The 12914-nt window shown below is 56.0% G+C and overlaps 1 protein-coding gene across 6 annotated transcripts in view; it reads right to left on the bottom strand.

The window, feature by feature from the left end:
• Positions 1-1236: 1236 nt before the first annotated feature.
• The window catches only part of CACNA1E (calcium voltage-gated channel subunit alpha1 E), a 169703-nt gene continuing 158025 nt past the window's right edge, over positions 1237-12914 (bottom strand). For 5 of the 6 annotated variants that reach the window (XM_064148189.1, XM_064148188.1, XM_064148193.1 and 2 more), the window contains 8 exons: positions 11606-11711; positions 9473-9580; positions 8884-8984; positions 8488-8594; positions 7450-7558; positions 3984-4164; positions 3677-3870; positions 1237-2070 (listed from right to left, as the gene is read on the bottom strand). In XM_064148189.1, coding sequence (XP_064004259.1) covers positions 1531-2070; positions 3677-3870; positions 3984-4164; positions 7450-7558; positions 8488-8594; positions 8884-8984; positions 9473-9580; positions 11606-11711 — 1446 coding nt within the window. In that variant the 3' untranslated portion in view covers positions 1237-1530. Of the gene's footprint in view, positions 2071-3676; positions 3871-3983; positions 4165-5595; positions 5725-7449; positions 7559-8487; positions 8595-8883; positions 8985-9472; positions 9581-11605; positions 11712-12914 lie in introns of all 6 variants that reach the window. The other variant, XM_064148192.1, reaches the window with a different exon arrangement.

The following is a 12914-nucleotide window of genomic DNA, read 5'->3' as shown; positions in this document are numbered from 1 at the left end:
GAATCACAGCATTGCTGAAAAGATCTTGGAGAAGACCTCCAAGATCATCGAGCCCAGCTGCCAGCCCAAAACCACCATACCCATTAAACCACATCCTAAAGTGCCACGTCCACACGTTTCTCCAACACCTCCAGGGACTGTGATTCTAGCACCTCCCTGGGCAGCCTGTTCCAGTGCCTGACCACTCTTTGTTTCCTGATATCCAACCTAAACCAGCCCTGGCACAATTCCAGGCCATTTCCTCTCATCCTATCATCTGGTACTACTAGGGAGAATCCCCACCTCACTCCAGCCTCCTTTCAGGAGGTTGTAGAGAGCAATGAGCTCTCCCTCAGCCTCCTTTTCTCCAAATTAAACAATGTCAGTTCTCTCAGCCACTCCTCTTAAGACTTGCCATTGAGACCCTCCACCAGCTTTGTTGCCCTTCTGAATCCCCAGGGACAGCCCTATCCTTGTCCCTTGGGCACCCTGGGGCTGCCCGAAGTCCCCTCACCATGGCCACCTCTAACAGAGAAAATTCCATCCCCACCACCAGAAACATCTGGGATGGGATGAGGTGAACAGTGTGACAATCCCAATGCTCTCCTGCAGCATCAGGTGCACAGATTGGTCCTGCCCCCACCAAAGGGAGTGTGGGCAGAAAGGACCCCGAGGGGCTTCCTAGCATCGTCAGATGACTGAAACCAACCCATCTCTGTGTGCATCTCTCTATATACAGCATATAAACACATATCTACACCCTGCTATGTACACACAGGCACCCCCAGGGATCTCCCTAGAGAAAGAAATCTGTGTTGGTAGGAGACAGGATACCTTCCCCAGCACTCCTCCTCCCTCCCCCCTGCCAGCTCCAGTACAAACCAGTTGGCTTCGGTTTAGTCTCACTTCAGCAGCTAGAGTCACTGCTCTGCCTGGTGCACCCCAACCCCTCAGTCCCTGCATCCCACCGTGACACCTTGTCCCTTTTCCAGGCTGGATAAGACCCTCAGGGAGAGAAATTCAGAGTCACAGCAACAGGAGCCTGAGCAAGAGAGCAAAGTGGGTGCCCTGGTACCCCCTCGCTGGGACTCTGTGGCCTGAGCGAGAGGAGAACCTTCCTGGGGGTCCTGCTCAGGGCAGGGAGCAGGGCTACTGCCTGGGGACTCTTACTGGCCCCTCAGTACACACGCCTGGCTGGACCACTCTGCCATCCATCAAAGGCTTCTCTGTGCAGAAAAAAAAGTGATAGTAATAAAGGAAAGTCAACAGGGTTTAATTTTTTTTGCACAAAGACTTTGTTCTTCTTCTTCTTCTTCCTTTTTCCTTTCTCTTTCATATTATTTTCCTTTCCCCCTTTCCTTTTCTCATCCGTTTCCCCCTCCATTCTGGTCGGTTTGGGTTTTCTCCTTTTCCCCTGCGTTTGGGTTGTTCTGGTTTTGTTTCATTCCCAGGCGCGGCAAAGAGCATGCATTGGAGAAGGGCAGGGTGGCGGTGGGGCGATGGGTCGTGGAGGGAGCCGAGGTGGGGGAGGGCAAGGGGAGGTGGCAGCTTCTAGCACTTGTCATCTTCCTCGGTGTCGCTGAGCACGTCGATGCTGGCCCCGCACATCACTCCCTGCCCTGCCCCTCGCCTCCGCCGCCGGTAGTGCCCGTTGGGCATCTGCCAGCTGTGCCGCAGCGGCGGGGCCGAGCCAATAGTGTTGGAGCGACCGAGGCTGGTGGCGACGGCCGCCTCGAAGGTGAGCGTCTCCTCCTCACCGCAGTCTGAGGCGTGCGAGTCGTCGTGCAGGGCCAGGTAAGGCTCGGAGATGTAGCGCTGCGGGGTGGACTGCCGGCTCTGCTTGCCCGCCGGGGAGCTGGAAGACTCGGGCAGGCCGGCGGCGTTGGGCTCCAGGGCGGAGGAGAGCAGCGGGGAGCCCCCTTCGCTCTCCTCGGCGGGCGGGGAGCCGTCTCCGGCGTGCCGCAGCATGGAGGCGTAGGAGAGGAGCGGACGCGGCTTCGGGGGCACCGGCGGGAGCTGGCGGCGGCCTCGCCGGGGGGTGCTGGTGTCCGAGATAGAGGGGATGGAGCTTTCGCTCAGAGAGCCTGTTCCCTGCAACACACCAGGGCACACAGGGGCGATGGGCAGAGCCGTACACACACTGCCCTCTACCCTGACCTGGGGCTCCCTGCTGTGTCTTCCCACTTGGATGAGCCCCCAGAGCCCCCCAGCCTGCCCTAGCCCTGCCTGGGAGTTCACTCCGGTGACAAAGATGGTGCCTGCCTTGCTGGTCACAGGTAACAGCACCTGCAAACCTGCTGCGTGAAGAGCAAAGGGCTGAGCAGCTGCTGGTCTCCGTGGGCAGCACCTCCCTGCTCTCCAAGCACCAGGATTTCACAGAGTCACAGACTGGGCTGAAAAGGACCTTTAAAGGCCATCTAGCCAGTCCAGCCCCCTGCAGAGAGCAGGGACACCAGCCACTAGAACAGGCTGCTCGCAGCCACGTCCAACCACACCTGGAATGTCTCCAGGGCTGGGGCATCTCCCACCTCTCTGGGCAATCTCACCGCTGTTTCACTGCCCTCAGTGTGAACTGTTTCTGTCTGGTCTCAATTTTCCTCTTCTCATTTAAAACCACCCACCCTTGTCCTGCCAAGAGAGGCCCTGCTAAATAGTCTGCCCCCATCTTTCCTTTAACCCCCCTTTTAAGCACTGAAAGGCCACAGTAAGTTCTCACAGCCTTTGTTTCTTGTGCTGAGCACTGCCAGTGGGATCTCAGCAGAACAGAGGGGCAGATGGGCCCCTTGACCTGATGGGCAACAAGGACACAGTTGATTCTGGGCCATGAGTGCACTTTGACGGCTTTTCATCTAGCAAGACCCCCAAGTCCTTCTCTGCAGGGCTGTCCTCAATCTCTTCACCTCCCCCAGTCTGGGCTGATACTAGGGATTGCCCAGACCAGGTGTTGGACCTTGTGCTTGGCCTCATTGAACCTCAGGAGGTTCACACAGGCCCTTTGGCTTCACGAGGAGCAGGTTTTGCCTGACTAACATGACAGCTTTCCATGATGGAGTGACTACATCAGTGGACAAGGAAAGAGCTCTAGATGTCATCGGTCTGGAGCTCTGTAAGGCCTCTGACATGGTGCCCCACAACATCCTCCTCTGCGTTGCAGAGGTATGGTTTTAGAATAGGATAGAACAGAATCAACCAGGTTGGAAGAGAGCTCCAAGCTCAGACAGGCCAACCTAGCATCCAGCCCTGGCCAAGCAACCAGACCATGGCACTCAGTGCCCCAGCCAGGCTTGGCTTCAACACCTCCAGACATCAGGTGACTCCTGCACCTCCCTGGGCAGCCCATTCCAATGCAAATCACTCTCTCTGACAACAACTTCCTCCTAATATCCAGCCTAGACCTCTCCTGGCACAAATTGACGGGTTTTGATAGGTGGACCTCGACCTTGGCAGACAGCAGATGCCACAGTGGAGAGAGGATCAGTGTGGAGATCCACCCCTCTCCTCAGCCGCTCTGCGGAGTGCCAGATGCTCCCCGAGTGCTCTGCCGCCCTGATCTGCTCAGCTGACAGCGCACATGGAGGTGCCAGCACAGCGAGGAGAGGTAGCGCAGAGCTCCCAGCGCTGGGGCTTATCTTCATGGCTTGGGCAAGAAGCTTTTTCTGCCTCTCCTTTTGTGCTTAAAAGGTGTTTTGTCACTCACCTGCCTGTTGGGAGTCTGTGACCTGCCCTCGCTGGGTGACCGGGACTCACGCCGCCGCTCCGGCGATTCGTCTTGCGCCTGGGGACTCCTCTCCTCCGAGTTGCAGCGGGAGATGTCAGGGGACAGCAAGTGCTTGCGCTCTTTGGATCGGCCCCGCTCTCTGCCACCCGAGCGGTGCCCGTCGGATCGGTGACCTGAAGGACACCCCCATCAGTCCCCGGCGTCCCCAGTCCAGGAGCAGAGGACGCTCACCTAGAGGGCTTTTGTTTGACACTGCTGCGGGAGGGGGCCACCTGCCCTTGCTCACCCGAGTCGGCGTTGAGGCGTCGGGCGGTGAGCTGCAGCGAGGAGTGGTAGCTGCGCCGGCGAGACTTGTAGGTGTTGTCGCTGCTGCGCTCCATGGAGAACTCATCCAGCCAGGAGCTGTTGGTGCGCTTGTCCCGGATGGTGGAAAACGAACGTCGCATCGAGCTGGTGTCTGTCACCACCTGCGAGCAACCCCGGCCAGCCGGGGAGCAGGTTAGTACAAGGCAGGGCAGGGGGTCAACTGCTCGACCACCATCGCCAGCACATCAGCCTCTGGCATGGGGAGATTTGGAGCTGGGAGAGCAGCCAGCCCAAGCACAGCCCCCCCTACATAATCCTTGCACAAAACAGGGATGGGAGGAAAACCAGGCTTAGCTTTTGTGCTTGTGAGCTCTTCTGCCCCAGCTCCACCAGCAGCAGCGATTCAAGCCTAGACGTGCTGGGGAAAGAGCAGCAGCATCCCACCCTGGGTGTGGGGGGACACAGAGCAGCAGACTATTGCCCAACAGGCTGTCTCAGCATCCCTTCCTGCCTTGGGAACAGGATCGAGTGGAGCAGAGACATCAAGGAAGAAATCACTGAGAGAGGGAGGACCTTCCAGGGCCCCTTGCTTGGTGCTCATTTTCCTGGCTGCTTCCCCTTTTCCAGTGGCAGCCCTGATCACCCTTGGTGCTCCCGTGCGTCCCTGCTCCCTGCACTCATTCTCTCTCTCCCAACTCGTGCTGTTGTTTCATTGTCACTCTCCTTTCCTTTCTCCCTTCCACGCTTCTCCTCTTACCATCTCCCCTCCTCCTGACCTCTGTTCTCACATGTTCTGTGGAAAACATCACCACCTCCTATATTTTCCTTGGCTTTCTTCTAGCAGCTTTTTGCCTCTGCAGCCTCAGGGCATTCTCCTCTCCTTTGCACCATGTTCTCTGTGCTCCCATCCCCTCCCTTCTGATCCTCTCCCCTGCTGCCAAGCGGTCAATGAAGCCCACAGGGCAGAGCCTCCCTTCCTCTTCATGCACCCCCGAAGTGCCACAACAGCTGACACCACACTGACAGCAGGACCTCCGTGAGAAAGCAGACCCAGAGACTTCACAGCAAAACCAAACCCCACAGAGTATCTGTGCCTTCGTGGAGGCCAAGAACAAGACAGAATGACAGAGAAACCAGGCAGACAAACGAGAAGGTGAGATGTGGCCTGGGTTTCCCTGGACAGATGGAAAAGCATGTGCATTGGGACAACAGGAAAGGAAGGAGAAGGCTTTTCATCACCTAGGAGATCACCTGGCAGCTGGGATGGGGCTCCTCAAACCTTAGCCAGCACCTGAAGCTGGAGGAAATGAGGGGTGTCCCACTGCATGGGGGAACCCTCCAACATCCTGCTGTGGCCCTGCTCCACCGTGGACCTTCCACAGAAGCCAGGAGCTGCTTTCTGCTGCTGGTGTCTCCTGTGTAGGGGAGCAGCAGATCTCCTACTTGTGCAGCACCCCAAAGATGGGGAGATGCTCTGACAGCAGAGAAGGCCATGGGGCTTGCCACACTTGCTCAACACAGAGAGAAGCCCCAGCACTACCTGGGAGGCTTTGTTTGGACGCAGCACCCATGGGGGCTTTGCTTGGTTTTACCTGGGGATCCACAGTGAGACGAGGCATGGAGGAGGCCCTCCCAGAGACAGCATGGTCCTGAGTGTCCACGGGAAGGTAGCTGCCACGGTTAGAGGGCTGCACTCTTTGAAACTCCCTAACCTCTGGCTCCTGGAAATAAACACACAGCCAAGCTCTTGGGATGGGGTTGGAGCAAAACAATGTCCGAGGCACAATCCACTGCAGGTGAGCCCAGATGTGGTGCTTCAGGCTTGCCAGAAGGCTCAGAAGGCAAATCCATCTCGAACCTCTTCAGTGGCAGTGGAAACCCTGCCTGGACCTGGTGACACCTTGCCTGCCCAGGCTTTAACTCCTCCTCCTTTTGCCAGAAGAGGACAGACACACGGGATTTTCTCTCCAGCCCTCCTTTAAGGGCTTTCTGGTCACCTGCAGTACCTTTGCACTTTGATTAATTCCCAGTTTAAGGGATTCTTCTACAGGATGTGCTGGCAAGGAGATGGGCAGGGAGTGACCATGGAGATCTACTAGAAGGTGATTTTACAGGGAGGGAGTGAGGTCTCATCAAGAACCCCGGCCTGTATCAGCAGCAGTGTGGCCAGCAGCACTAGGAAATGATTGTACCCCTGTACTTGGCACTGGTGAGGCTACACCTCAAGTCCTGGGTTCAGTTTTGGGGCACTCACGTCAAGGAGGACGTTGAGGTGCTGGAGTGTGTCCAGAAAAGGGCAAAGAAGCTGGCGAGGGGTCTGGAACACAGGTCTTATGATGAGCGGCTGAGGGAGCTGGGGCTGCTTAGTCTGGAGGAGAGGAGGCTGAGGAGAGACCTCACTGCTCTCTATATCCCCTTGAAAGAAGGTTGTAGTGAGGTGGGGATCTGTCTCTTCTCCCAGGTAACAAGTGATAGGATGTGAGGAATGGGCTCAGGTTTTACCAGGGGAGGCTTAACTTGGATATTAGGCAAAATGCTTCCACTGGAAGGGTCACCAGGCACTGGCACAGGCTGCCCAGGGAAGTGTTGGAGTCACCATTTCTGCAGGGGTTTAAAAGGCTTTTAGATGAGAAGCTTGGAGAGATGTTCTAACAGCTACGTACAGGGAGATGTTAGGCTGTGGTCGGGCTCAATGATCTTGAGGTCTTTTCCAACCAGGTGATGCTGTCTGCCACCTCCTCACCAGCAGGATGGCGGCGCGGCCAGGGCAGCAGGGCAGGGGTACACAGCTCACACAGAGTACTACAGACCCCAGGGACACAGACTGGGCTGGAGATGCACAGTAGTACAACACTGCATCTGAGACAGCGTCAGGGTGGTGCCCCAGGGCACACACAGACATGGAGAGGTATATACAGACAGACAGACAGACACTGCTGCTGCCGGCTGGCATGTGTGTGAGGCCGGAGGGGGATGCTCCTGTGGGAGACAGTTTGATTGACAGCTCAGTTTGGGACTGGGGGACACCAGCACTGACAACAAAATGAACATGAATCCAAAAACGTCAGATAGCAGCACTCAGCACAGCGTAACCCACTGAAGTGAGCCCTCAGTGTGAGAAGAGAGCAGGGGTCCTGCTGCAAGGCACTGGGCCTCGGGCACAGCTCTCATTCCAGAAGCACTCGTTGCTGCCTGGCCTCACCACTCAGCAGTGGTCCAGGGATGGCTGAGTCCCCTTGTCCCAGCTGGGAGACACTCAGCAACGCTTGTCCCCTGCTTTGGGTGTGTGCATGACCCAGCAGCTGCCACATCTCCACGGTGCTTGCTGCCACAGAGGCAAGGAGCAGCATTTCACCGCTGTACCGGCAGCCCCGCACCTCCCCATGCCCACCAGCGTCTTCACTGGGAACGCAGGCGAGTGCCTGCCTGGCAGTGTGTGACTTTACCAGAGACTGGTGCTCCTGGAACTGCCCATGGGATGGATCCATGCACGCCAGCTGGAAGATCTCCTGCGGCGAGAGCGGGCTCAGCGAGGGGAAGCCGCCTCGGCTGCTCCTGCAAAGACAGGGCACTCTGGTGGGACAAGAGGAAACAGCCTCGAGTTGTTCCAGGAGAGGTTTAGGTTGGACCTCAGGAAAAATTGCTTCACCAAATGGGTTGTCAAGTCCAGGGAAGTGGCGGAGTCAGCATTCCTGGAGGGATTTAAAAACCCGTGCAGATGTGGTGCCTGGAGAAGCAGCTTAGTGGTGACCTGGCAGTGCTGCGTTAGTGGTTGCACTTGATGATGTCCAAAGTCTCTTCCAGCCAGAATGACTCTCTGACAGATTGGTCTCAGGAAAGCCACAAGCCAGCTGCTGCCACTGCTAGGCATTGCCTCTCCAGTGACTCAGGGCTGCGGTGACCTCGTGCTTGCCCCCTAGACTGAAAAGACCCCCAGGGACCGTGCCTTAGAGAGCTGAAGTGGTACTCAGGCAGGAGAGGACACCAGGGGTCCTGTGGCAGTACTGGGGACATCCCATGCACCGTGCCAGCAGCTCATCTCATTCCTGACAACTCCCATTTAATTCCCGACAACTCCCATTTCATTTCCATCAGCCAGGGTGCTGGGATCCTCCACCAACCTGGCACCACCCAGGAATCCACTGCTGAATGTCTCTTGAGGTTCAGGACCCTGCCTGGACCCTTCTAGGTACGTGAGCTTGCACTTAGTGCTGTCATGGTCCTGCAAGAAGGCTCTCCATGCAGACACTCGGCCGTCGCCCTCGGCCGCCTCTGCTGCTGTTGGTGGTGCTGGCTCACACCAGCTACCTGGAACCCTGCAAAAGCTTTGTGCTGGGAGCTTCCTGTCCCAGACTGGCTTTCCCCCCTCTCAGCAGCTCTTACACCTTCTGTGCACCTCAGCACCAGCTCCAGAAAACAAAATGAATGCTGCAGGAACAGAAAAGTGACAGGATAACCTCCCTTCTGCTGAGAGCAATACTCACAGGCCCGAGAGCGTCTCTTGCTGGAGGTAAGGCAGAGCCTTTGCGTTGGAGATGATCTCCTGCGGCAAGGAGGACGGCTCCATGCGCTGGAACATGGGGGCATTTTTCTGTGTGGAGGAAAAGAAGAAGCTGAGCCTGTATCAAATGTAGAAGAGCAGCCAGTGCTCCACCAGCCGAGCCCCCAGTGCTTGGGAAGGCAACAGCACGCTCATACTCACTGCTGGGGAGCAGGGATGTACACTCGTGTGCCTTAGAGTCAACTGAAGCCTAACCTGCACCACCACATTCAGCCCTCAGCTGCATCCCAGCCGTATTTAATCAGAGCATGGTAGGAAGCAGTGAGTGAGCCCTGAACATCCCCATCCTGCCCACCACGTACCCTTGCTGAGCCCTCACCTGCTCCTCCAGCTGCTGCCGCTGCTTCTTCGCTTTGCACTGCTTGTAGTAATCCATGATCATCATGGCTGCATATATTTTGCCAACAGTCAGGTCAGAGGCTGAGAGCAGAAGAGGGAACAAAGTAGGGACATTTGTGTGTTAACCAGCATGGATCCTGGGACAAGGCCTGCTGTGGGATGGATAGCCTGGTGACCCTCAAACTTTGCTCTCTGCTCCAAGGGAGAGGTGAACACTCAGGTGCTCCACTCAGGTGAGTTGAGATAAGCTGGATGGAGATGGCATGAAAGGATCATCACAAACCACCATCCTCATCACATCAGCATGTGTAAGAGAGCAAGCGATGCTCGACCTCCTGCCCTGAAGTGCTCCAGGGATGATTTACTCTGGGTTTGTCAGGAGCAGATAATTGCACACTGGGTGTTCCTCAGAGGGTTCCCAAGCAGCCAGGCAGAGCAAGGCTGTAAGCCACACACTTTGCCCACTTCTCTCCCTCAGCAGGGGATGAGTCTGGCTGGTCCCAGTCTCGCTTTGGGGAGAAGCTGCTGCATGTACAATGGAAACCTGGCAGCCTCCCCCAGAGACTCACTTTTTGGCATGGGTACCAACAGGTCAAGCATCTTCTGGGACAGGTGAGGCCAAATGGTCAGGATCTCCTTTTGAAGCTCGGAGTCTAACTGCTGCCAATCTGCACCACCTTGAACAGTGGGGGGAAAAAAGAAAGGTTGATGCACACCAAGACCTGGCACCATGACCCGACTGAAAAGACCCCATCTCCTTGTTGAAGTGAGGTTCTCAAGCAGCAGCCAGGTCCCTCTGTGCTGGGAGGGCCATCTTGCATCAGTGAGCTTGGTCTCCTGCTCTCACAGGGAAACTTTCCTATCATCCCCTTCCATATGTGCCTCCATCTCCCCATCCCCTGCCCTCCCACTCAAAGCTGCCATCTTCAAGCTTGCCTTGGGTCTGTCTCTGCAGCTCCAATCCTACTCCAGCCCACACACACCTGCTGCTGCCCCACTTTCTCTCTTCTGGTGAGCAGATCATATGCTGGAGAAAGAGCAGCTCCACTTGGCTGAAATCCTCAAATACTTGGTGGCGTTGTGCAAGCAGAGCAGAGTTCTCTGGACAGTGGTGAAGGGTTTGCTGAGCTTAGGGAGACCCAGGCTCAGGGGGAGCTGTCAACACATTCCAACAGGAGACACCAGAGCCCAGGGCAACTCTACCAAGCTGTAGGAGATCCGGGTTCAAATCTCTGCTTTATCTAGAGGGCCTTGAACCCATTGAGTCAAGATGTAAGGAGCTGTCTGAGAAATGGGCTTGTGCTGGTATCTTGCCCTGGGTTGGGTTTCCTTCCAAGAGCCAAGCTGTTCCCAGGGGATGTTTTATTGGAAGTGGCATGTTTCTGCAGAAAGCTTTTGATCTGATGAATCAGAGCTTTTCCAGCAACAACAACAAAGCAGGTTTTCCTGCTCTGAACATTTTCTCCTCCCTGAGAGAGATATTTCTGTTCTCTGCAGCCTCAGGAAGCCAAGCACGTGTGATCTTTTCCCTCCTTGGTTTGGTTTGCACACGCAAAGGATGGGGAGTTCTCTCTCTGCCCCTTTACACAGCAGACATCAAGCTGTTTCTGCTCTCTAGAAGCAGCTTCTAGTGGAAAACTGATCACCTCTTCCCTAAAGAAAGACATTTTTAATAGAGAGCAGTGGAAAATTGCCTGCTGAAGGTAATCACTTCTGTCCACATGCCAGGCTCTGGGTGATCAAACACAGCTTTTGGGCTCTCGGTTCAAGCGAGACAGGGACCTGCTGAAAAGAGTCCAGCAGAGAGCCACGGGGATGACTGAGGGACTCGAGCATCTAACCTATGAGAAGAGACCGAGAGCCCTGGGGCTGGTAAGTCTGGAGAGGAGAAGACTGAGAGGAGATCTGATCAGTGTATACAAATACCTGAGGGGTGGGGATCAAGGGGCTGGGGCCAAGCTCTTTTCAGAAGTCAGCAGCAATAAGCCAAGGAGCAACAGCTACAAACTGGAACAGAGAAGGTTTCACCTCAACAGGAGGAGAAACTTTTTTAGAGTGAGGGTGACAGAGCAGCTCTGCTGTGAGCACAGACTGAAAGAGTTGGGGCTGTGCAGGCTGGAGAAGAGGAGGCTCCCAGGTGACCTTCTTGTGTCCTTCCAGGATCTGAAGGGGGCTACAACAAAGCTGGGGAGGGACTTTTGAGGCTCTCAGAGAGTACCAAGGCTGGGGGGAATGGAGCAAAGCTGGAGGTGGGGAGAGTGAGGCTGGAGGTGAGGAGGAAGTTGTTGAGCATGAGAGTGGTGAGAGGCTGGAATGGGTTGCCCAGGGAGGTGGTTGAGGCCCCATGGCTGGAGGTGTTTGAGGCCAGGCTGCTCTAGGGTAGGGTGTCCCTGGGCATGGCAGGGGGTTGGAACTGGCTGATCCTTGTGCTCCCTTCCAACTCTGACTGATTCTGTGATTCCCTGGAGCAGGCTGTCCAGAGAGGTTGTGGAGTCTCCTTCTCTGGAGACTTTCCAAACCTGCCTGGCTGCATTCCTGTGCAGACTACCCTAGGGGATCTGCCTTGGCAGGGAGGCTGGACCCGATGATCTCTGGAGCTGCCTTCCAACCTCTAAAGCTCTGTGATTCGGCTGTGATGTCCTCAGCTTGCCTGAAAGAGACCCTCTTGGCTGCGTCCTCTCCCTGCCTACCGCCGAGCTCACCTTTGGCAATTTTGATGTCCAAGGCCGTGCGAATCAGCGCCATCAGGGTGGAGGTGAAGTGCACTGTCATGTCCTCGGCCACGGGCATGTTCATCAGCACCAATCTCTGCGCAAGAGAGAGAAGAAAACAGCGGACGGAAAACAATATCGAAAAACACATCGACCGGGCTGGAGGGAGAGAAATTCCACATTAAACAAAAGGGAACGGAACAGAACGATCAAATCAAAAAGTGAAAAAAGCAACAGAGTGTCAAAACAGCACAGCCAAAAAGAAGGGCAAGGACCGCCCCGCCCCCGCCCGGCCCCCGGCTCCTTCCACCCCAGGACACCGGCTCACTGCCTTCCAGGGCTCCTCCTGCACCCCGGGAACGGCCCCTGAGCCCCCTCCTCACCGCACCTCCCAGCTCTCTGGGGGAGACGCATCTGATCCCGCGGGGATGTGGGCATGAGGAATGCTCAGGAGGGGTGAGGGGGCTCAGGTCTCCGCTCCTGGGTGGTTTGGCTTTCCAGCTCTCAACCCTTCCCAGCTGGGGCAGGGGAGAGGAGGGTCCCTAACCTTCAGGGACTTCAGATCAGCTGGATTCCTCTAGCATGCTACATCCTGGCACTCCCTTTTTGCATCTTTCAGAGATGAAGTTTGCCAGCACATGCACAGGGTCCAAATTATCCAAGGGTGGGGAAGGGAAGGGGGGAGGGAGAAAAAAAAATGCAGAAGGAAAGAGAGAAGGGCAACCAAGGCAGGTTAGACACGCCATGCTCCTTCCCCACCCTGGGCAGGCGGGGTGCAAACCGAAGTGACCAGATCCACTCTCCAGAGAGTATATTTTGGCTTTGTGAATACCTTTGGGTTATCCCTTCCCTGCCCATTTCTTTTCACCCGGTTTCTCATGTCCTTTCCTCGCCTTCAAGCCTCCCTTTTTCTCCTGGAAAAGGGTGAGGGTGGATGTCTGCACGTCTGAACGAACACCTGAGAGCTGGAGAGGGTGGCAGCATGCCTGCAGGGGTGCAGACGTCCTCCCTTCGCTAGCCTTGAATGCTGCTGAAAGGGCTGCAGGCAGCAGCCCATGGCCAAGCTTCTCTTCGCTCCAGACCCGGGCAGCACTTCGATCTGTAGCTCTAGGTCCTGTCCTAACAGCTCCCATCCCACTTCCTTCAGGGTTTCCCATGCCCCTCTTTCATGCCTGTGCTGTGAACCAACTGCTAGCCACCACCCAAAAGGGGTAAAAGTCAGAGATACCTTCTGAAGGCACCTGGCTTCCTTAGGATAGCTCAAGCCAATGCACCTGGCTCCTCACACACTGCCCATCTC

Source organism: Pogoniulus pusillus, chromosome 8 (genome assembly GCF_015220805.1).
Source record: "Pogoniulus pusillus isolate bPogPus1 chromosome 8, bPogPus1.pri, whole genome shotgun sequence".
Classification (NCBI taxonomy): Eukaryota; Metazoa; Chordata; class Aves; order Piciformes; family Lybiidae; genus Pogoniulus; species Pogoniulus pusillus.
The sequence above is the reverse complement of the archived record's forward strand: the minus strand, read 5'-3'. Positions and strand labels throughout refer to the sequence as shown.